The sequence below is a fragment of the Protobothrops mucrosquamatus genome, unplaced genomic scaffold (assembly GCF_001527695.2).
Source record: "Protobothrops mucrosquamatus isolate PMUCROS unplaced genomic scaffold, P.Mucros_1.0 scaffold327, whole genome shotgun sequence".
NCBI lineage: Eukaryota > Metazoa > Chordata > Lepidosauria > Squamata > Viperidae > Protobothrops > Protobothrops mucrosquamatus.
Window position 1 is genome coordinate 825,291 of NW_015386666.1, and position 25,824 is coordinate 851,114.

At 35.5% G+C, this 25,824-nt stretch overlaps 1 protein-coding gene across 2 annotated transcripts in view; it reads right to left on the reverse strand.

Annotated features, from left to right (window-relative positions):
- Nucleotides 1–1,219: 1,219 nt before the first annotated feature.
- Nucleotides 1,220–25,824, reverse strand: part of STARD13 (StAR related lipid transfer domain containing 13) — a 74,356-nt gene continuing 49,751 nt past the window's right edge. For both annotated transcript variants that reach the window (XM_015815235.1, XM_015815236.1), the window contains 9 exons: nt 24,520–24,693; nt 17,871–18,030; nt 10,171–10,369; nt 8,507–8,714; nt 7,620–7,734; nt 5,269–5,490; nt 3,923–4,140; nt 2,459–2,635; nt 1,220–1,756 (listed from right to left, as the gene is read on the reverse strand). In XM_015815235.1, coding sequence (XP_015670721.1) covers nt 1,639–1,756; nt 2,459–2,635; nt 3,923–4,140; nt 5,269–5,490; nt 7,620–7,734; nt 8,507–8,714; nt 10,171–10,369; nt 17,871–18,030; nt 24,520–24,693 — 1,591 coding nt within the window. In that variant the 3' untranslated portion in view covers nt 1,220–1,638. The remainder of the gene's footprint in view (nt 1,757–2,458; nt 2,636–3,922; nt 4,141–5,268; nt 5,491–7,619; nt 7,735–8,506; nt 8,715–10,170; nt 10,370–17,870; nt 18,031–24,519; nt 24,694–25,824) is intronic.

The following is a 25,824-nucleotide window of genomic DNA, read 5'->3' on the forward strand; positions in this document are numbered from 1 at the left end:
ATGACAATCAATGTACTAACCAACTATTCTGAGCTTGGCCAACCCTATAAAGCTGTAAAATTTGGTTATTTCAAAATCTCTTTAAGTGCCATCACATTTCAGCCTGTAACATTTGAGATGTTAGGAAAAGAAGACTTCAGGGTTTATAAAATCAGTCCTAGCCATTTACCAAATACTTTAGAGAAGAAATTGGCAACCTACCTTTTGCTCTTTGCTGTTGTTGTTTTGAAGGAGAATGCAAAAGATAAGAATTCTCATTTATATGACAAAGTTAGAAAATTAAGGAGGTGTTACACTTTTCTTGGATAAGAAGTAAACATTGCAAGTTCTGAGTTTTGTATTTTGAGCCAGGAAATTATAGCCTCATTCAAAATCAGCTTATAAATAGCCTATCCAAAACTGAAACAGAATAGAATAGAACTGAAGAAGCTTCTTGGATGAGAGGTGAAACGTTTTCAAAGGAAAAAAAAAACAGTCCAGTTGCTTTTTGGAAAAAAGCACCTTTGAGACAACCATGACTGGATGATTGAGAATCTCCATAGACATTCAAGCTATCCAAAAGTTATCTGAATAAATTTTAACCCATGATCAGTCTCCTCTGAACTTAGTTGAAAGTTTGCCTGTACCAGAGATTTTAGTGCTGGATCTCAAGTATTGTCCTATGGATTTTGAAGGGATTATTCTAAAGTGAAAAGTTTGAAAGTCTAAACTAACATTAAATTCCTAAACTATAGGTGCTTTTTGGTACATCTCATCAAAATAATAATCTTGTATTTTTTGTTCCATTAATAAAGGAACTACAATCTTCACTGGAAACTGTTGTTTTGGCTGACTCTCTGCAGGCCCCTGTAAATGATTGCCAGATTGTAATGACTTGAGTTAATATTCTTGTTGACTGATTGCTATTCTCTTGTGACTATGTACCCTTTAATAGTCCTATAAATATTATAAACCAGATTTCTCCAGGTTGTTGCCCTCTGGTCATGTTGGATTTAAACTGGATTTTTTTCTCCTACGGGAAATCCCACATATCTGAAGGTACCAAGTTAGCTAAGGGAAGTATCTTCTATTCTTTTTCACATGTCTGTTTAGAAATAGTGCAAACACTGACACGAGACACGTAAGAAGTTAGAAATTGCTATCTTATAAAGATAGTAAGTGCAGTTAATAAAAGCTAGGGTATACTGGGATCTAACAGAGTGAAAATAAATTCCAAACAGATGAATTTTTTTTCTAGAACACATTAGTTTATATATGGAACTTCTTTTTATATAGCAGTTATCTATCTATAAATAGATAGATGTAAATATATACACATATTATACATAACAAAAGATATACAATATTTATATTGTATAATAATAATTACATATTAACACTTTAAAATAAGCTTTCCAGAAGCTTTTAAATATCAAAACTATACAGGACATAAATTTATTTTAAAGTCAGAAAGACATAGCAGTGGAAAAAGGCTTCTTCAGCGAAGGAAATCAATAAATGTGGACTTTGGTATATAACAAATCCAGATAATGGCAGAATTTTCCAAGCAGCTCTTCTTTAGCCGGCATGCAAACAAAGATGTAAATCCAGTGGTTGTAATGTATGCATGGCATTTTATACATGCAGGTTCTTCATCATTCAGATTTTTGTTTCTGGTCCCTCAGCAATCAGAGGCTGAAATGAATTTCTGATATTAGCCACTTCGGCTAAACACCGATGTCCAAAGCCTTTATTGTACCAGTCTAATGAATGACCTCTGAAGGAAACAAAGAGAAAGTTTTACATCAAATTACTAGTTTCTCAGACTCATCAAACATAAAAAGTAATTCTTTGCATATTTTTGACAGTAGATACACTTATAGATCCTGTGAAGAAGTCACATTGGAAATGGGCCAAAGATTCCCCATCAGTGTTTGTTTTGTGCCTGCAGATTTGCAATAAGACAGGTCTTTTCTGTATAAGTGGCCATGTATAGATTACCCAAATCAGTGCATGTGTGTATATATTGGAGAGGGGGGAACACTTGTAACTTCTAACTTGCTTGAGGTTATACATTTTTTTCAAATACACTATTTCAATTATAAATCTGACATAGCAATTGCTTAAGTCTAAGTACTGATCTCTTCAATCATAACTGTGTTTAAAAGTGAATTCATAAAATAATTTGGGAGGAACACCCAACTACTAGAATCAATCATGAAATGACATAATAGCTCTGGAAAGCTTGTATGACCCAAGGCTAGTCAGATACATACAACAGTTATTTTATCGTATATAGTATTACTGTAGAGTAAATTTAATGAATATATGAGATCAACGTGTATCTTTTTATTTCCAGCTAAGGATGAAAGTTCTTTTAGTAATTGTCCTACTTATATTGCCAAACAATGCTCAGGAATGCTAATTGTGCAAAAAGATTGCTGACAAAGATGTTGGCATTAATCTTTGTAGAACTTACTTGAGGTCAATCCTGCAGATGTGTGTCAGTCGAGATTTTCCAGAGCCACAAGGTTCTATCAAATATTGGGAATCCAGGACAACTGCTCGCACATCTCCCATCAAAGGAGTTTCATCGTGTTCTACAGAGATAGCCACTAGCACGCACATCCCTTTAGGCAAATCTGTTCTCCAGGCCCTGTTCAGACAGGTTTTTAAGAAGAAAATGATAATTGGAGGGGCAGCACTGCAATAAAAATAATGGCATGCATGTTTGTTTTCCAGCCTTTCCCTAACTAGGGCTGTTCAGATGTGGTGGGACTCATTCCTCAGGACTTCTAATTAGCCAGCCTCAAAGCTGACAGGGTCTCTGCATCTTATAGTCTCATCAGGTCTGAAGAATGGGAGGGCACTGAGTTATGGAAAGTTGCTCAATTCTTTCAAGTGTCCTTAAATATACAATATTATAAAGGGCAGTCCTTTATTTCAAAAAGCTGTCCTTTAGATTTATTTTTCAAAAACTCACATTTGTCCTTTGTTTTGGCCACTCAACTTTTACTGTACAAATGGTACCATTCATGTGAAAAATATGGACCCTGAACTGTTTTTTTAAAAAATCACTTTATATGCACACCATTTGATTTTAGATATTTTTACTGGAATATGTGTTCTTGTAAAGTTTTCCTTGGTTTTGCTCTTCAATATTCCTTTGTAAAGCAAAGTTATAAACATAATTGAAAAAAATTGCTATCTTATGAATTGCTTTCAGATCTGCCCCCTTTTCAGGTATGTCCTCGATTTTTTCCAAGAAAATATAGTTACCATATTTTAATAGAATATAAAACCACTTCATAATTATTAGGGAAAAATACGTATTTTATTGCATAATGACCTTTTCAGGGTTATTGCCTCTATTTGTCTCATACATCTACCTATACCATACTAAGAATTATAATAGATGTGCTTCTTATTTCTTTAGTGATGTGTTATGTGAATTTATTTTACACAACTATTTGTTTCCTGTGAAAATAAATTATTTTCCAGGAAAACAACAGCTATTCTCATGGGAGTGGAGCAAATTCAAAAACTTGAGACAGCTGCATTGGTGTTATTTATGACAATATAGATTAAACAGTATATCTTGTCAGACACCTGGTTTGAGTAGCTAATAGTTAGGATTTTATGGAAACACTCCACAATAATGCAGATTACACAATGACTTGATTTTAAAATGAACTGGAAGAAAAATTAATCAATGAAGCCCCAAGAGAGATGACCATATATAACAGAGGCAGCACAGATATAGACATTTTATATAATGATATCAGTTCTTCCCTAACTGGATGCATTCCTGAGATTCTTACTTAAGTATGGCCGAGAATTGTGGGAATTTAGGTCCATCTGGAGGATTATAGCTTCAGAAAAGCCACGCTGGATTGTGAGTTAGCTATTATATTATAATTAGTTGCTTCTTTCTCTAAATTACCTGAGAACTAAAAAATCTCTAGTCGGATGGGGAGCCATACTATTCAAAACATACTGACAGATCTCGGTCTGCTTATCCAAGGTTTCTATAATTTTCCATTGTAAGAAATCCTCATCCCAAAGATGCCTTTCTCTTAGCACACGGTTCAAGACAACTGATGGAGGAGCCTCAACTTCTACAGATGCCTTCCATAGTCTTAATGGGTTTCCATCTCCAACCTCAATGAAATGGAAGAAAAGAGATTGCACATTAAATATAAAGCTGAGATACAGGTTAGAATGCACTGAAACATAGTTGTGACCCAGAAGATCCACTAATTTCTCTCTCCACCTAAAGCTATGTTGGATTAGGAGCAGACATTTTCCAGTACCAATTAAGTTTGGAATCCCTGAATTAAGGATCTAACTGAAATGTGAGAATTTAATTCCATTTAATTCCAGGAAGTAGTCAATTCCATGACAGCTTCTGTCAGGCCAAGATATAAAATGGTTCTACAACTGAAAATACAGGATAAGCAGTACAGGTATGGTCATTTAATGACCATTCAAAGTTATGATGTCTTTAGGAAGGGAGGTTTATGGCCCATAAAGTACTTCTGGCTGTCATAAAACATCACATTGCCTTAGCTGGTCACTTGATCATATTTTGGGTACTGGCAACCAACTCACATTTACAACCGGTTGCAGTGTCCTGCAGTTACATGACTGTGATTTGTGACTTTCTTTGTTGATTGTCAGCAAAAAACATCCCTTTGGAAGAATGGATTCAGATTTATGACTATATGATTCACTTAATGACTGCTGTAAAAACAGATAGAAGGTGCCTCGATTTACAACTGCAATGACTTATGGCTGAACTTTTAGTCCCAACTGTGGTTGTAAGTTGAAACTATCTATAATGAATATAGAGACATTACAAATATATCAGCTAAATCAGGATAACTCTTCTTATTGTGCCTTAATGCTACATTTTTCAATCCATATTGGCAACATCAAGGGGCACTTCCAAACAAGGTTTAATATTGTGCCATTTTCCAGCCTTGTTTACGTAATTGTACATGGGAGCTGAAAGACAGCATCCCCCACTAACAAGGTACGTGCGTTTTCCATTAAAAAAGCATCAAAAAGCTGCATGAAAAGTTTGGATTAATAATATAGAAGTCCTATATCTGGAAGCACCTAAAATCTTGTTTTTTCTTTGGGATAAAATATGGTTTTATTTTAAAAACCCCATTTCAGTGTACAGTATGTTGGCATGTTGGATAACGTTTTTCAGTAAAGATGGAAACTATTGATTATCAAAACTAATGTGCAGAAGTAAACAGATTATTTTAGCTTCAAAATTACTTTTTTGTAACAGAGGTCTGTATTTTCTATGCTGGAACAAGTCACCCATCCTTTGAATTTGTCCTTAGCATCTTTACAAAGATTCTGTATAAGACTTTCTATGTAGGTCTGATAATTCCCATTTTCTTCATCCATTTGCTTGCCCAGATCCTCCAAAGTTGGAGAATGTACTTTAGCCTCAATGTAAGAGTTCCGAGATTGGCAAAACATCTCATGTGGAATCTGCTCCAAAGAAAAAGAGGATAGGAAAAAATAATTTTATTATTGATTTACTTACTTTGATTTTTATGTTGCACCATTTCCAAACTCTCCCAGTGCCTCATGTAATAACATGAAAAAAATTATATATATCCACAAGGTAACCCCAATGTCCCAAAGATGCTTTTTCATGAGGCAACTGGACTTTTTTTTTCTTTGAAGACGTTTTGCTTCTCATCCAAGAAGCTTCTTCAGCTCTGACTGGATTATGCTGAAGAAACTTCTTGGATGAGAAGTGAAACGTCTTCAAAGAAAAAAAAAATGAAAGTCCAGTTGCCTTGTGAAAAAGCATCTTTGGGATAACTATGACCTGGATGACTGAGAATCTCCATAGATGTAACCCCAATATGTAACAATCGTTCAGACATGGGCATGGGTGCATGGAAATTTGAGGTAGTTCAGAGGCAGGGGACATAACTAAAAATGCTTAAACAGAGGGCCCATGTAAATGGTATCAAATGTAGGACCCTTAAGCTTTCTCAGCAAGTTTTCAGGAACTATCTATATATATTTAATTTACATTTTTAAATTTTCCGTACTTCCTTTCAAGATCACATGAACTCCAGCCAATTATATCTTTCACAGTCTTCCCCTTCATCCTGACTCACTTTTTTCATATATTTGTCTTGTGCTTTTTCTCATTCTCTTTATATGTTCAAACTACCTTCATATATTTCTTGCATGCCAACTATGGATAGTGGAGAAGGGTGTGCAAGAATCATAGTATGATGCAGGAAAAGTGCATGAGGGCGCAAGGGAGATGTGATAAGACAAGTTGCAAGTTATAAAGAGGACACAAGATTGTAGAGGTGCATAGCCTGGCTCAAGGAAAGTGCAGTGTGGATCAGGAGGGAGCATGGGGATGCAAAAGAGGTGTGTTGAGGGTGTGTTGGTGTGTGGAAGTGGCCAACATGGAGAAGGTGAACAGTTGGGGGAGACTTACTTCAATAATTTGTGACCTTCTCTGCAAGCTTCCCCATTGACTTTTTGGGAAAGGCAGTAGGGAAGGTTGCAAATGACGATCAAGTGATTTTGGGGCAACTGATCATAAGTGTAAATCGGTTGCCAAGCATCCAGATTGCAATCATGTGAATGTGAGAGCGCTGGGATAACTGGAACTCTGAGAATTAATCATTCGTTCAGCGCTGTCATAACTGAATTGTTGGAGGTCAAGAACTACTGTACTTGCTTTTGCCTATATTCATTTAGCACCCACTACTTCTTGACCCAATCTCTTGTTCTACCACACCACTTAAGTAAACCACCCCCTTCAATCAACTTAACTTTATATTTCTCCTGACATATCCAACACTCACTTCCATACAGCAATGGTTCTTATTCTTAGCCATTTTTTGTTTTTTCAGTGAATAATACTTGATTATAATTGACTGCATACTATCATTATCTTTTTACTAACAATGCACGTATTAAAAGATCCATCTATTCTTCCATGATTAGTTAACATTTTATTAAATACACAAATTCTATTTGCTCTAATTTTCAAGTATTCGCTTGATTTCTCTGTTAAATCTTGCCCTGTAATACATTAATTTTTGGATCCAGCCTCCGTACTGCACCATATAATCTATTTCACATTTGCAGCAGTACATAATCTCTGTCAACGGATTGGGCATCCATGTCTAATTCTCTGCTCAATGTTGAACAATTTACAAAAAAAATCATATATTTTCATGCTTGCTGTTCTTTAACCATGTACCCATACTTACTGCATTCAGCAACCAAACTTCAACTCCATATTTTCACAAAAGCTTCCTTAATTCAAGCTGATTCATTTTATTGTATTTTTTTCTAAATCAAGTCATGTGCAATACTTTTTTATCTAATAGAAATTGAATATACAAATATACAGTGGGAATACCTGGCTTGATACAAATATTTGTCAAAATGATCTTGGAATAGTAGTTGGTCACAAACTGAATCTCAACCAATATTATAATGCACCTGAAATCAATTTATGCACATGTGCCACAAAAATAATCAAAGAAATATCCCACAATATTATTCTAGTATATACGCTTTGTGCTTCATGACATTTTTCCTTAGGAATAATGCTACCTAAGTCTTTCACTTACCTCAAAAAGTCTATCACATTCAGTGATCATGTGTGCCAGTCCCTGAGTAGCTGCTAGATTTTCACTGAGATCTTTCTCATCTGGCTTCCCGGTTGTGTACTTCTTTTGTATTACTCTGCAGATCAATTCAGTGTTTTAAATAAGATAAAAGCAAAGGCTGTTCTTGAGTTGACAGTAAAAGCTAAAATGCATATACCTTTTTTTCATATCAAGCTACACATAGTTCAAGACAATATCCTTTTATCACATTATACAGGCGAGGGAACACCCTGTTTATTGTTGGAAAAAAGATATGCCTTAACTATTCTCAAAGTACAAAGTAATAAAAAAACACTTAAAATAGACTTCTTTGTGTATTACAGAAGGAAGGTCAGCAAAAAATGTTTACTGGGGCAAATCAAAGAACGATTTTGCTTTATCTGAATGATTGCTATTACTATATTAATTAAGCAACAATAATAGAAAAGCACACCCTGTTTTGAAAAAAACTGGGTTTTTTTCCAGATAAGTACATTTAGCCTTGAACAGATAATCTAACACATACACACACAGACTTCTGAAATGCAATAAGTAATTCAACAGTATCTTAATAAGCCTATCATTATTGCTATTATTGTGGCAGATAAAAGTGCCCTGTATTTGTCAGAACTGTCGCTAGGGATTTGCTCCATGGCAACTCAGGATAAGGACTTCTATTGAAACCACAATCCCTTACTGCTAATTCACAATATATATGCTTATATTCTTGAGCAGTAATAACAGTCAATTTGCCAAGGGGATACTCCAGCGAATGTAAACACCACCTCAAACATGAATATTAGACAATAATGGCATTACATTTAAGCCCAGAATGAAAGAATTAGAGATAACTAGTAAACAATCCCCACCGTGGCGAGCTTTCTTTCTTGATGATGTTGAGATGAAAAAGAGAAGGGGCCAGACACACTGCTATATTCATGGAAGTCATTTGATTCTCTTCCACAGAGGTGACATCATTCAAGAAGCAGAGCAAGGTCTGCAAAACCTCCCGATTTTCATCTGACATCAACATTATGGCAGCCTGAACTGCCCGAAGCTGTTGTTCTTTTGGAACATCTGTAGAAAAAAAAAGATGCCATTTAATGAAATTCGATTCTAAGTACAAACAGGATCACTAGAACATCATGTGGAATTTAATCTCCCAATTCAAGATTTATTTCTGAAAGTAATCTTAGATACAGACAGGGAAACTTCTTGTTCACACAGAAAAAATCTCTCTGTGTTACTATTATTTGGTTTCTTGCTTCACACATTGTTTTAAGTCATTATTTGAGCAACACCCAATGGCCTGCTTAATCTATAATGCTAAATATTGTTCCTGATTTACAATCAAAACCAAAACGTAAGACAAAATTAAACCATGTTATGGAATAGTGCAATGTTTGAACCAGCCCATGTAGTTTAGAAAATATCTGTTTGCTTACTTTTGTATGAATTAGAAGTTCATACAAGTTAGTTGGCTGCATTATGTGCTAAGATCTAGAGCAAAGATACGGCTTTTATCTGGTTGGTTCAGGATTAGAGGATTATCCTGGTTCAAAACTGAAAGGGATTTAATCATAGAGACAACCTTTAGTTTAGCATATAATGAAAGATAGTATATTTTAGTTAGGATAGAATGAGACAGTATCCAGTAAAGGATCTTCTATAACATATTCAGACAGTTTGAACTTTCTCTAGCATTACCTATTTGCCAGTGGAATTAACACTGCTTGTGGAACAGATTCCCATGTATGGAGACACAATCCTTGAGGCAGAACTGGGGCATGCATGGAGTGAGATAGAGATATCAAGATGAATTCCCATCCTGCTAGCATAAGATCCCTTGAAACAGGAGATTCCTTCCTATTTCTTTTCAGTTTCCTTGCTAGGGAATCTGTTTATACCTCATCACATAAGCTTGTTGTTCCCCCGCACATTATGATCTCATCTGAAATATCTTTATTAAAGTGTAAAATGATAATCCTAGCATCTGCCTAAAGATACATTTGCCCTGGGGAAAATATCCATTATGTGTTATTTCAGAATCATATTGAATTTAATCCTATGTTAAGGCTCTTATATATAGAAACTGATTATTGCCTTGTATGAAGATACTCCACATGCAATAAAGCAATTAAACTGCATTATCCAGAGAGTAGCAAACATGCATTCTCAATGTTTTGACATCTACTGTTCTACTGAACAGCAACAGCATTTCCAAACAGTGTTCTCTAGATACGTTGGATGATAAATCCTTTGATCTCTAGCATGGCCACAAGGTATATTCTTTAATACAATATTCATGTACTTATTAATGTTTTTATAGATTTAAATGCAGATGCCACTGAGTCTCTGAGAACGGATGGTAAACTGTATCACCATTATTCAGTGGTTTGCTGTCAGATTCCACTAGAAACTTGGGGAGCTCTGGAGACTGCAAAAAAAAATAAATGCTGCTCTCTTTAAAAGATTGAAAGGCTTAATATTCCATAACTATTCCCTAGCCAGATGAAACAAATTCAATACATACACTGATAGATGTGGAGAAAAGTTTCTCCCAGCTTGCTCGTGAGAAGAGGTTCAGGCAGATCTCTGAAAAATTGCTTTACCATATCTGCCACATCATATGCAGACTGGTCTTCATAGCTGACATTTTCAGGAGAGCTTTCATTCATCTGACGCAGTGCTTGTATTCGTGATTTCACCCCTGACTTACGGAAAAGGCCCACCTATAATATATAGATATATAGATAATAGATTATGTACTATCATCATCACGCTGAGCCAAAATACATATTTAATTCAAGCTTTTAAAAACATCTTATCTTTTGATAATTAAATTTAGGGTTTTTTTTTCAGGGATAGAATTAGCAACAGGCTTGGGATGGCCAATAGGTTATTTCAATTCAGAAGATAATTGTTCAAACAAGATTGGTCCAGCATCCAGCCACAATTCCCGTCACAAAGGATGTCTTGCTAGCCAGCAGAAACCAGCAAAACATCCGCTGGCCTTGGCACTCATGCGAAGTCCATCTTCTAGTATTAGAGGTTCTTGTAAGTAGGAAATATCTTTTTGGGTATCTTGAATGTTGACATCTCTATTTCAATATTCTCCTTCCATTTCTGTTTGATGTTCTTGTCCATTGGCATCTTTTAACGTAACAATTTGTGGTTGGAACCTTCTCAGTTCAAAGATCTTTTCAGAAAACTTGTTTTGCTGTGTATGAATCTACAGTATAGTCAGCGTCCTTACAGATGTCATAAATACTGCTTTGTGTCTCTTCTGTCATGGTTCTTTTAAAAATACCTTTCAGAGATCTTTGTTTTTCCTGGTTTTGGCTTCTCTTCTCCTGTTGACAATTTCCACTATCCAGTTTGTCTGCCTGTTTCTTCATTTTTGATTGCCTGTTATCACATTTATCTTCAGCAATTCTCCGATCCCATTTCACAGTTTTTCTGATTCTGTATCAGTGGCATTCACAACTTCCTTATGATCCCTTCGAAAATGGGTATGTGTTCAAGACCATTGAAACTTGCTCTCCTGCTTTAAATTGGCCTGGAATTTAACATGAGCAGTTAATGAATGTTCCACAATCAGGCCGTAGTCATGAGTTTTTCCACCTCTTTGAACCATAATATAACCAATGGACATTGTACCCAAGTATTATCTTATAGCAGTGGTGGCGAACCTATGGCACGGGTGCCAGAGGTGGCACTCAGAGCCCTCTCTGTGGGCACGCACGCCGTCGCCCCAATCCTAGGCCTTCAGCTGGGTTTTATAAAACCTTTTCGCTTTAGGCCTCCGCCGCCGTGTGCAAAAAAAAAAAAAAAAGATTCAATCAGTCAATTTCAACTTCTCGCGGGGAAAAAAAGATCTTGCAAAGTTGGAATTGATTGATTGAACTTTTTAATCCCACCCAGTCTGCTGTTACCATCACAGCCATGCCCACCCAATGGGCCACACCCAGCCAATGGGTCATACCCAGCCAATGGGCCATACCCACCTGGCACTCGACGATGCATAAGTGGGTTTGGGGTTGCAGTTTGGGCACTCAGTCTCTAAAAGGTTCGCCATCACTGTCTTATAGTATTATAACCCTGTGTGGTTCTGCAGAAAGTTCCAGACCCAAAGTCACCCAATAAACTTTGTGGTTGTGGTGGTATAATAACTACACCAACTGACTCTTTTGATAGGTTACAGGACTCTGTCTAGTCTGATTTGTCTGTGACAACTTATTCACATGAGAGAACTGGTACTTTACACTACAGAGAACATGAGTATGAAGCCTGAGTTTTCCAATTTTATTTTATTTTTTAGCTTAAGCCAGAATGGGCAACCTGCAAACTCTGACATACTGTGGTCCTTAGAGCTTACCTTGACTATTGTTGTTGGAAACCAGAGATCTGCTTTCATTTTTTTATACATGAAAACAAAAAAAAAGAGGAAGAAAATGCTACCATTAAGCCCTAAAACTGGTTTAACAGTTCCAAAACCTATACAGTCCCAATCCTATAGGTGGACATAATATAGACCTTGGTCACTTTGTTTTGGCCTTGCTCACTGTAGTCTGTTACCCCATTAAATGCTGCATGTGGTTCCCAGCCATGCCTATTAGTTTAAATTTTACTATTTGCCCCAATTCCTTGAAAGAGGATTCAAGATGTTGTTTGATCATACATTATTTTATCCCCTCTTCTGTGTCCTTTAATAACAGAGTATTAAAAAATTTAATTGTAGGATATGGGAATAGGCCTATCAGATATAAAAAGTTTCACCTCTCTAATGTTGGCTTCTTGGTCTTTTCCTGGGAGCAGAATATGGTGCAGAGGTTAAGAGTATGGAATATTGATTTAATATGTGTTTTCTTCTACAACAAATGATTCTTCAAATGTGTGGGCTCATAGCTTTACAGCATTTTGTCCTTTTATAACACTTCCCTTAAAGGAATTTTCCCCAAAGCTAATTCCTTTGCACAAATCACAATTTTATTCTAAAGTGAAGCAGAGTTATAACACATGGGATGTATTAAGGTTGTTTCTCTTCATTTCATAGTGGAAGAGATGGCAAACAGTGAGAAAAAAAAATCTATGAAAAAAGTAGGCACATTTTCTTTTCCAAATTACAGTACTTAGTCTTTCTTTGCCTCCTCTGTGTGCTATCTCATTTAATATATCACACATTTGCAGTATTTGAGTTTGCAGAAGTACAAACTGCCTTTAGGGGGGCAAAAACAAAAACATTCCTACAGCCTAATGATGACTGAGCATCTTCTGTGGATACAGAATCTTGAGTGAATAATGAGGGGAAGAAACAGAAGAAAATTGTCTGTTGGAATGAAATTACAATTACTCTAATATATTGTTTGAATTTCTATGAAGTCTCAGTTCACTAATCAGTTTGTGGTTTCAGGCAGGAATGTAGATGGGTGTGGGGAGTAAACAAATCCAAGATTTCAGGCTGACAATTTAAAGTCAGGTTTGTCAAAATGGGCTGTGCCTGGATATTTTTCTCTTCAGTTATAATGGCTAATAACAAAGTTATCAACTATTATATTTTATTTATTTTTATCTCACCTTTTATTATAATAAAAGGTGAGATAAAAATAAAATAATTATTTTTATAAATAACTCAAGGTGGCAAAACATCTAATACTGCCTCCTCCTATAAATTTGAAAGTGGCCTTTCTCTATGAAGGGTCCATTCCCTGGAATAATGACTCCCCTGATAATTCAGGATACAGCTATATCTGCATCCAGATTGTAAGTGCCTTTGTGTGTGTGTACATGCATAAACATATATTATACTGAATGTTTTCAAATTATAGTAATTTTATTTGCTTGTGTTCTTGTAAATCATTTAAGATATTTTAATACAGGAAATTAATGTAGAAATAGACGTACATAAGCATGTAGCATGTAGCATTTAATTATCATAAATCCAATAGCTGAATGTTAATCATGATAAATACATTAAAAACTTTACAACTTCAGTTTACAAATATTACTAATATCTATGTTATTGTAATTACTTCCACTATGCAAAAATGCATACTAATATTCATTATTGCAAAGTTTCATGAATATTGACAGTTCTGGTTTTTTAATTATTGCAGTGACACTATGGAGAAGTGTCACCTAAAGCACCCGGGAATCATACCTTTCCAAAGAAATACTATCATTATATTGGTTGCACAGTCAGGTATTTAGATTAGATCTGGCATTTTTATCCACCTATTTGATGGTGTTAAAGGTATTGTTGCACAATATAAGCTGTTCCAAGAAAAGCTGCCTTTTGAAATTAACTGAAGATGATTTTGTCAATGCCAATGATGTTCAAGTGAAGCTTTAGATGTTTTGGGATTGCATCCAAGGTATCTATTACTATTGGTACTATCTTTGCCTTCTTTTGCCACACTTGTTTAAGTTCTATTTGCAGATCTTTATATTTTGTGATTTTATCCAGCTCTTTCTCAGTTCCTGTTTCCAGGTACTGCCATGTCCACTATCAATATTGTTTTTAATTCATTCTTATCGACAATTTTAAGTCTGGGGTCTTAAGTGGCAGGTGCTTATCTGTTTGAATCCTAATGTCCCAGAGCACTTTAGCTTCTTCTTCTTTTTATTACTTTGTCTATTTTGTGATTCCACCAGTTCTTGCTTGCAGGCAAACAGTATTTCTTGCAATTTCAATGTATCATTGTTGTACTTTATCATGTCATTGTTTGCAATCAATCTGTGCAATCTTCTTGCAGCAGCTACAGTAATTAGGTAGTCCATTGGCTTTTCAGTTTATTTGCAGAGACAGCATTTGCTGTTTATTGTTATCTTCTCAATTCTGACTTTGTATGCATTTGTTATTGGCCTTGTGCAGCCAGAATTATCCCTCTGTCTCTTTCTTCAGCGTTCCCGTTTTTAACCATTTCCAGGTCTTGTTATCTGCTTTATTATTGTTGTTGTTGTTTAGATTTGTTAAAACTATCTGACTCCAAAAAGACTCTAGATGGCTTACAAAACATCAAATGTGTAATTAAAACATAGTTGAAAACACAGCATAACAAACATAACTGATTCAGCAAAACAATAACATTTAAAAAAGAAGATGCGAAAACACAAGAACATATGCTAATATGACTGGATGTGATATGGTCTCCAAAGGGCTGATAACAATGATGAACTACTGTATTCCTTCATGATATGGAAGTATAATGGCTTACTAGCATGAAATATGAAAACTTCATAGAACAAGAGCACTGAACATTTTGCAGCTGTTATGAGTGGAAAAGCCATGTTTTAGATGAGTAAACTGCAATGGAGAACAGAACCAATCACAGTGGTAACGATAATAGCGAGGTGATTGAGTGTACCAAAACTGTGAAAGGTGGTATTATCTGTAATGTGGCACTTGAGAAAGAAGAAATGACGAAAGTATTATTGAAAAACCTATATAGGCTTAACTGATATTACATATATAGGACTAAGACTCAACTAAACCTCAGGAAGATACTTCAAACCTCCCCCTCAAAGACCGAATCAATGATACAACATTTCAAAATAGGTTATTGGGCAGGCACAGAATTTATATGAGAGTGTAACAAAGATGAAGGAGAAGAATGAATATATTGCACCAGGGTGAAGAACCAGTAGGTGGCACAAGATCAATCACAATTGTATTTTTCTTCTTTATTGGATGAATCACCGAAGCCACCTTTAGCAAATAGATGTCTAAGCTACCAAAAAGGTAACAGATAACAAAAATTAGAAGTAATGCCCTGGCTTCAGAATCTCTCTCTCTATATTCTCTCTTGCACAACAGGGCTTTTAGCTGATTCATCGCACTTCGGACTATTATAGAACTGCTAATAATGTGGCAGGAGAGTGGTGATGCTGCAGTTTGGCACTGACAGGAAGCAGTGCTCTTCTGGACTGCAGCCAGTACTGAAATGTAAACCGGCTCTTTCCTTATCATTAGAGGAGGAATATTATCTCCATGCTCTGTTAACGGTCTAGGATGCAGAAAACAAACCTCAAAACTTTTATAAAAGTAATTTTATTTTAAATACATGCACATGCATAGGCATTACAGCAGTGTGAAATATGTGTTTCTAACATGTGATCAAGCACACTATTTCTAATAATTATAGCAGAGAGAGATATGAAAGATGAATATTGGGGAAGTAGTAATTTAGATCAGAAGTCCCCAACCTTTTGGGCACCAGGGACCGGTTCCGTGGAGGAGGTTTTTCCACGGACTGGAGAGTGTACGATTTTGTGTGCTGCCTGCATCCCGCGGATGGGGCTTTGCTTGTTTGTGCGGACCGGTTGCTGGCATGCCATGGTCTGGTACTGGTCCACGGACTGGGGGTTGGGGACCCCTGATTTAGATTATGAATCTAAAGTGCATAAAAATGGAGGTCAAGAATATAAGGAGACTGTTGAATAAAATAGCTTCTAGTTGATATATTCAAAAGAGGACCTAGCACTGCAGGTTTTCACAACAAAAGATAAATTGAGGAGTCAATTATTATTACATTATTGCAGAACTACATCCATTTCAAGGGGTAAAAAAACCTCTAGCAATAAAACTGTCACAGCCTTTGGTCACAAAACTCAGCTTGGCAGACATTATATTTAGGTTTAAATTTGGTGTGAAACCCTGATAGTGGGAGAAAAAAACCTACCATGCATAGGACCAGAATTTTTATTCAACATTTTTCAAGAACTTAAAAAAAGAGGCTCAGAATGTAACATGGCAGTTAATCAGAAGCAATCAGTCAAATTTTAGGAAAATATAACCACATTTCTTGCTGTATTACATTTTTAATTAGTATCATTCCTTTTTAAAAATCTTTTTCTTCTTTGAAAACTATAGTCCAGAAATGCCACCAACACCAAGCAGTTATTACACTTAAATAGTTTTATTTAATCACATAATTCCCTAGCTGCAGTGATTACATTAAGTGTTTTGAACAGGTCACATCTACAACATTTGGTGATACCTTATTCATGTTAAATCTTTTTCTATTTAAGGTTATATAAGTCTCCAATTATGAACAATTGAGGTGGACCTCATTCCTTTTTAGGATTTTTAAAAAACACAGAGAACGCATGACTTCTCTGCACTTTCTTAGACATACTGACCCACAGGGAATTTCAATGCACAAATGTAATAAAGAAAATATGGGGTGATTGACAGAGCAGCCTGTTTCTATATGCTGCATATGTGAAAATGGATATAGAGTACTAATTTGCCATTACATCTTAGAGCAGAGAACTTGTAACTGTATCAAAGAACTGCAAAATCTATTATAGCATTTGTTTGTGATCTTGAGTTACATTAATTATAACTGAAGAAAAAGCATGGGCCCACTCTACAGATTCAAGACAACTGTTACCTTTTCCTTTGGAAAAGAAGCCCACAGTGAAAGTTAGATAACCACAATTAGTAGATGTAAAAGGAAAAGAAGGGAAGGATTAGGTAAATGAAATGAGAGGGAAAAAAATCTTAATGGGTACTCTTCGGTTATCTGAACATAATTAAATCCTGTCAAAATGATTAGTATTTTTGAGTTCTTAAAATTAATGTTCCAGGTGTTCTAGCTCTCCAAAAGTTTAAAACTCATTTCTGCTCTAAGCATATTTTCTGTATAACAGACCGAAACAAAATAATCAGACAGAAATGTTGGATATGTTAATTATGAATTCCTTCCCATATGATGGAAACAAGGAGGAAAGGGAAACTGATAGAAGTGGAGGTTGGAAACTGTTATTTTGCTGGGGGGGGGGGAGATAGTGATTTTCTCCCCAAGACGGATCCTGAGTCTGTTTGCATGTCCTACTGGAAGTGCTCTTTTTAGTCTATAAAATCCTTTCTTTTCTCTAGAAATAAAGAAGCTCCATTTTGAGTATGGTAGCAACAGAATCAATAAATAATATATTTAACCATCTTAAAATTGGTCATTCTGATAGTGATCACATTCCTGTCTTTCTACAATATCATTTCATTATAATATTTATATACAGCAGTGTGGGTTGGCAAAATAGGATGCTTTTGATCACATTTATTATATTTTGTACTGCAGGTATGCTAAATATCCCCAACAGAAGCAAGAACAAATAAAAAAAGTCCAAGTTATTTTAAAAACCTTCGGCATCTAGAAGATTAGTTGTAGATAAAGCTGTCAGATGATTTTTGTGTACTCACATATGTATCTATCAAAATGAAGAACCTACCTGATCCAGGCAATTATTACGTAAATATCGCAAGGCTTGTTGTATGCTCTGTGGAAGGGGTTGCCCTGTTCTTTGCACATGGACTATTAAAGGCACACCAAATATGTTCTTATCCTTGTAATCTGGAACCTTCATCCACTTCATGAACTTCGGGACAGACCTTAAAAATAATGATTTATGCAAATTATTTATAGGATTATTGTCTGAATCCTGATATCTTAGGTGAGTTTGAGCTGGTTGATCCTGAGGAAGCCCAGCCACCTGTGTTCTGGAGTCATTTCCCTCCTAGTTGGCTAAGGCCTTCAGGGAAATGGCATGTATCCGGATCCAAATGGTGGATAATATCTCTTTGAGGGAAGGAGTAGTACCGCCTGCCTTGAAGGAGGCAAAGATGTGCTCTTTTCTCAAAAAGCCATCCTTGGACCCAGCTGTGTTAGACAACGATTTGTCCAGTCTCCAACCTTCTTTTTGGGAGGGAGTTGATGAAAGGATAGTTGGTTCACTGCTTCAAAGGGGCCCAGATGAAGTGGCTTATCTGGACCTTTTTTGGTCTGGATTCAGGCTGGGGTATGGAATGAGTACAACTGGTTCACAAAATGTACCTGTGTAAAGGCTCCCTACTCATGACTATCACCTGCTCTTTGAGCACAAGCTATGAGTCCAGGAGAACACTCATCCCCCCCAACACTTACTGGAGAAATGCATCCCAGTGCAGAATTAAATATAGAAACCCCCAAAATGTTGAAATTGTTCTTTATCAATTCTCTTATAGACTTGCTTGTAAATTTGGGATCATTTTCTTGCATGACCCACTAGTCCGTCAATCCTTAGACAATTTTATCCTGGAATTTTAGAATGATTTTTGTCAGCGCAGCCATTCTTGGAAGATTCTCAGTTGCCATTTCAAGATTATGGATTAATAGAGACTCAAAACTTTAGAAAAAAATATAATCTCTTCTTGGCTAATAGGTTTCAGTGACTTTTTTTACACACACATCCCTCTCAATTATTCTGAAGGGGACATGACTTACCTCTGGAGTCCATATGGTTAGGACTTTTCTGTGATGAGGATATCCAAAGTTCATGATATTTATATATTGCAGGGCTTGCCCAAAATGAGTTGTGTTTGATTAATGTAGTACTCAGACACACCTGGCCCTAGTTATTCCTTTAATTGATCTGACAGAAACTACATGGATGATTACTCTTTCACACTGGCATGCTGCCTACTGGATGTTTATGAAGTAAATGAAACAAGCACTAAACTTGGGGATTTTGTTCACTTGCGTTTTTTCCTTTAGATCAATAGGACTTACATGAAGCTCTAATAACATTCAGTGGGCGAAATATGCTAAAATTCTGACAATACAAAAAGGGAGTAAATATTCCCTTTTCAGTTCAGAACTGAAGAAGCTTTTTGGATGAGAAGAAAAACATTTTCAAGGAAAAACAAGGTCCAGTTGCCTTTTGAAAAAACACCTTTGGGACAACCATGATATGGATGAATGAGAATCTCCATAGACAAGGGAGTAAATATTTTTTCACAAAATTGTAGTTATGGCAGAGAGATAAGGATAAAGAGCTCTTTAGTCCCTGACCTGCTGGGATGCCAATCGAAAAACATCTTAAAATTCTCTCACTTTGAAACCACAATTACATTCATGGAAGGCACAGTGGACTTGGAAGAAATGGTTAAATTCCCTGTAAAGACTTTTTTTTCCCTAAAGGAGTATATGAAATGCAATGACCTATTTATCATCTAATTTAGCTTTTGTTAAGCACATAATTATAAGTGCTCTACATGTATGAAATATTAGATAGCTCTTACTCATAAATTTAATTCTTCTCTGTGCCTCTTTTGCTGACTGGATATTATTGGATGTTTAGAATAGATTTGAAGCATAAGTCGCTGTAGGAACATTAATGCTATGGGAACATTACGTGATGCTTGTATTTGTTATAAACCACTAGTTACAAATCTTTAGATATTTATTATTCTGTCTTATTTTATGCAATCCCAGGAAAGTAGTATTTCATCCCTAAAATATATGCAGGTTTTACATTTTACACATTTCATTTTTTTCATCAATAATTGCTTGTGGCAATGAAACATATTCACCGTTTAGTTCAATTCACTTCTTCAACACATATGCGACAACTTAAAATTCTGTAAGTAATGGCAGAAGATTAAACTTGAAAGGTTGTATAATTAATTATCTCAAAATGTCTCACTGTGTCCATAATCTCAAATTGCATGATTTATCATGATTAAGCTACCATTTGTAAAATTATCATAAATCCTGGATGAAGCTTAAAAGGATGGATGTTGAATAAAGTTTCAGAGTTATTTTGTGCTCTGGTTCACTTATTCTAATAACAAAGGTGGGCAAACATATACACCCATACACTCATGAAAAATATAATCTAAACTTTATGAGAAAAAGGACAGTTGGCCACAGGAGTTGTGGAGATGATTAACAGGCTAAGAGTACCTACAGATAATAAGAGATGTGTAGGAGGGTTCAAATGGAGAGGATGTGCTACCAGTATCTATTCCTTGCATGCTAGAAAAAGAATTTAAGAGAGCAATTTCTCATTTGTCTCCAAGTGTTGCCTATACATGAATTTTAAACTGGTGCTATCCAGAGAAATTCTTCTTCATTTTATGAAACAACTATACTTGACAAGAGATGCCATGCTTTGCATCTAGAACATCTCAAATTTAGTACTGGCATCTCCAGTTTAAAAAGAAGCAGATGATGACAAAGATCTTGTTTTGGGATGTTACTGGTCAAAATTACCATCTAGATCCAATTAGTAAATACGTTTAAGAAAATAATACAAAAAATCATTTGCTCTAATGCAATTCCTACTATTAGCCAGATAATGTGTCCACTTAAATCATGTGATTTTAATTTTACATTTAAAATATTTCATTTCTTTTAACATTTAATTTTAAAACTGGAAGTTTGGTATGTTATAAAAAAAATAGCAACTACCAGGTAGTCCTTGATTTACAACCATTCATTTAGCGACTGTTCAAAGTTATAACAGCACTGGAAAAAAGTGACTTACGATTGTTTTTCACACTTAAAACCGTTGCAGCATCCTTAGGGTCATGTGATCAAAATTTAGATGCTTGGCAACTGGCATGTATTTATAATGGTTGAAGTGTCCCGGGATCATATAAACACCTTTTCCAAGCTTTGGAAAAGCAAAGTCAATGGGGAACTCAGATTCGCTTAAGAACCATTTTACCTCACCAACCATAGTGATTCACTTAATGACTATGGCAAGAAAGGTCATAAAATGGGACAAAATTCACTTAAGAACTGTCTTGCTTAGCAATGGAAATTTGAGGACTACCTGTAAGCTGAGGACTACCTGTAATAAATCAGTAATACTGAATCTTCTCATATAGTCCTATATTTCCATTAAAAATAAAACTGGTGGGAGACAAATCCAGATGCTTTGTTAGGAAGAATGCTGACTTACCAGAAATAAAGGAAAAGTCTAATGCATATTATGTAGGATGATGTAGAGCATCCTGGAAAGTTAGAAGAAATGGTAGCATATTTTAATTTATCTTTATAGAAATAGATGCTTGTGATCAGCCACATCAATCATGGTCACCAGGACTTGTCCTTACCATTCTAAATGTCCCTGCAAGCCCAGACAATTGTCTGCCTCTAGTTTAGCACATTTGAACCACTCATTTCTACCAAAAAATCTACAAAATGGCATACCATCAGTTATATATATATATATGAGTCATATTGAACACAGCAATTAATTCAGTGTTTTCCATTTCCTTCCTCTGCTCTATATCTGACAGCTATCAGCTAGCATAATCTTGTGATATTCTTCCGCAATGGAGCTATGGAAATACAAGTCATTAATTAAAATCCCATAATATTAGTTCAGCTAGTGTTGATTAAATGTTGCATAAGTTTATTGATGGGTTTTTTTTCTGCTTATAGAGCGGTACACAAAGGAACCCAGCTAGACCTCTAGAATTACTTTTCATGCTGTGAGATTATATCTTTTATTGATTTTGCCTGCATTTGGCTGTAAAATGAGGGTAATAATCCTTAGCATTTCACATGGCCTATTTAAATGTCAGTTAATGCAGTGAAGTAATTTAGCTGAAATATGCTACAGTAGAGCAAATGCTGAATTTTGTATGTCAAATCTGAAGCTCTATTACAAAGGGAGCCTACACTGTGTAATCCACACTGCCAAATTGTATAGTCGGGTGTACGCCTAATTAATTTTCTGGGATCAAATACCTTTGCCTCTTGAAGACATGAGATAAGAGATTGGTACGAGACATGAGATTTCATTTAGGGCAGGAGCTGGATTTGGTTGCTTTGAACCAATTCTCTTGCTTCCTGAAGCACAAGCAGAATCCATACTAAGGAACTCAAACTGAAGGCCACACTTGGAATACTGTATCCAGTTTTGGTCACCACAATGTAAAAAAGATGTGGAGACTCTAGAAAGAGTACAGAGAAGAGCAACAAAGATGATTAGGGGACTGGAGGCTAAAACATATAAGGAACAGTTGCTGGAATTGGGTATGTCTAGTTTAACAAAGAGAAGGATGAGGGGGGACATGATAGCAGTGTTCCAATATCTCAGGGGCTGCCACAAAGAAGAGGGAGTCAAGCTATTCTCCAAAGTGCCTGAAGGCAGGACAAGGAGCAACGGGTGGAAGCTAACCAAAGAGAGAAGCAACCTAGAACTAAGGAGAAACTTCCTGACAGTTAGAACAATTAACCAGTGGAACAACCTGCCTCCAGAAGCGGTGAATGCGCCGACACTGGAAGTTTTTAAGAAGAAACTGGACAGCCATTTGTCCAAAATGGTATAGGGTTTCCTGCCTGAGCAGGAGGTTGGACTAGATGACCTCCAAGGTCCCTTCCAACTTTATCATCATCATCATCATCATCATCATCATCATCATCATTATTATTATTATTATTTAGGACACTGAATCAGGACAAAGATCTTCATGTTTGATTGGAAGTTTATGAGTGCTGTAGAAAGACAGGCACCATAGCTGAAAAAAAAATGCTACCTTTTGTTTCTCTACAGAACAACCACAGTGAGGAGAGGAAGGGAAGATGGGAATGAAACTGATAGGTCTGCCTTATACTTGCTAATTATTCTTGCAGTACACACTGAATGAAATGCATAATTAAAATGTTATGATGATAGAAATATGCAACATATTTTTTTATCAGTCTGAATAAGTATTGACACTAAAAGAATCCAGGAGAATTTCTCTGGGTAGCACCAGTTTAAAATTCATGAATAGGCAATGCTTGGAGACAAAAAACGCCCCCTCCTTTATAAGACAATGGATCAATTAATGGAAGCTTTTTTAATTTAGTGATTATTTTATTGAAGACTGATAGAGGAAAAAAAATCTTTGGATGCTGGCCATTTCGAGTTCTGAATATTGTAGCAGTGTGGGGTAAAGTAAAGAGCCAGTTTTTTGGCGTGGTTAAGGTGCTGGTCTAGAAATCAGGAGAGTTGTGAATTCTAGTCCTGCCTTAGGCATGAATGCTAGGCTGGGTGACTTTGGACCGATCATTCTCTTTCAGTCCAATCCAGCTCAAAGGGTTGTTATGGGGAAAATAGGAGGCAGGAGTATTAAGTGGGTTTATTGCCTTCAGTTTATCAAATAAATATAAATATCTGAATTTATGATCACAACTGGGACTGGAATTTTGGTCACTAAGTGATGCAGTTGTTAAGCACATCATCATGTGACCAGACCTGATTTTACAACTATTTTTATTGCAGTCATTAGGTGGCTCATCATAGTTATTAAATGAATCATATGGTCACTAAGTGAATCTCTCAGTCATTAGCAAATCCAGGTTCTCAAATTGACTTTACATGTTGGAAGCCAGCTGGGAAGACTCATGTGATCAAAAATCACAATCCTGTGACCACAAAATGCTGCAATTGTTATAAATGTGAACCAGTCGCTAAACTGCAATTACATAATCATGATGGTACGATGGTTGTAATGTCAAGGATGGTCATAAGTCATTTTTTTCAAGGTTATCATAACTTCAAACTATCATTAAATGAACAATTGTAATTCAAGGACACCTGTATGTATGTTTATTCTAAAGATAAATAGATTTAATATGATAAGAATCTAATAATCAATCATATCATCTGGCTGGCATTTGAGACAAAAAAGTACAATCCAATGGAAACAAAAGAGGTGACAGAGCAGACAATAATGGGTTAAATTATTATCTGCTAGTATTAATACATTTTTGGTCTTGATCTATCAGCTGTGTGATGCAGGAAAAGACTAACTGATTTAAGGAAGTATTGACAGCTGTGATGTGAGCAACCATGCATGCTTGAAAGTTACTTTTTCTTTTGGAATCTAGAACATTCCTAGATAATTAATGTATGTGTATATGACCCTCAAGTCAATTAAAAAAAAATCAATTGTAAAATAACCATTCTTTAATATTTTCTTCCTGAACTTTGACCCAATCATTACAAATCTCTTTTTGCTAAAGCTGATTTTCTATACCAAATGTTATACTACTGAAAATATGATGAGTGTTTTCAGGCTTTATAACTAAAGAACATTTAAATTATAAAACATACTTACCATGTCCAGCCATGCTTGTTTGACAGGGAGTATTTTTCCATAATTGCTGTAAGTCGGAGCAGGGAAAATTTTTGTAGCAGATTTAACTGAGCAGCTGACTGACTGCTGATCTGGAGAGATCCTAGAGCATGGCTAAGTTGGTGAGAGATCTGGAAACTGTGCCATCGTAATCGCCTTTATATACATACAAAAAAATTGAATAAAATGTCTGATTGTCATGATAACTTTGTTTCTTATCTGTGAAGGTTTAGACGTTCCTACAGTCAGAAGATTGTAATTCCAGTATGAGTCTAAAAATTGCTTTCCTCTTACAAGATTCTTTTTAGGAAATCTATTTGTTCTAGAAATGTTATAGCGATGATAAAAATTTAAAACTGTCCTCTCTAGTAAATTCCACTTGCTCCACTTGATGCCATTCACTTCTGGGACATGAATAAACTGATATGGAATCGTCAATAACTTGAGGTACTTGTGCATCAACTTTTTATGCAGGTACAATGGACCCAATGAGTTCAAAAATATTATTCTGATGAATAAAACATAATCTAAGATGAAGTGAAAATGTCCACACTGCTAAAAGACAGTTTTATGTTGCTTAAACAAAAAGGGGGTCCTTATTCCGTTCAGTCTGCATATCACTTTGATTTATATTTATTTATAAATAAGTATGGGGATTTTTCTCTCATATGATTTAGCGATCACCTCTCATAAATTAAGTATCTCCCAAGCTAAAAAATCTACTGATCCAAACTGAATTATCAATAAATGTTGTAATTATTAATATTACCAGTGGGTGGCAACAGCCAAATTGTATTTATCCTTTAACATAAAAAATGATAACATCATTATCATACAACAATTGAGCTAAAATAAAAACCCCAGCATCTATCAAGATCTTCCATATATATATATTTAAAATCTAGATTACCACAGAGTATCAATTTGGTGTGAGAAAAAGAATCAAAATGCAATTTTCCAGAAATAGTATGTTTATACTATTCTAGAAATAGTTTTGAACTGATGTATCAGTGACAGAAAATATTGCTAATTCATTATATTTTGAGCCCAAAACAGTTCTTCTAACTGGTTATGCAAAATCCAATACCTGTTAAAAAGCTATGCATAGGTGTGTCTGATTCAAGATTCAAGAAACCAAAGTCTCTATTTTTAATTGCAACTTACTCTAGATATTGGGAATTGGAAACTCTCATAGAAATGTACAGAACAATGAAAATGTCTCCTAGGTAAGTGTATGAGAATTCTATGCAAAATATAAGGTATCCTGAAAAATATATTATTTTTTTA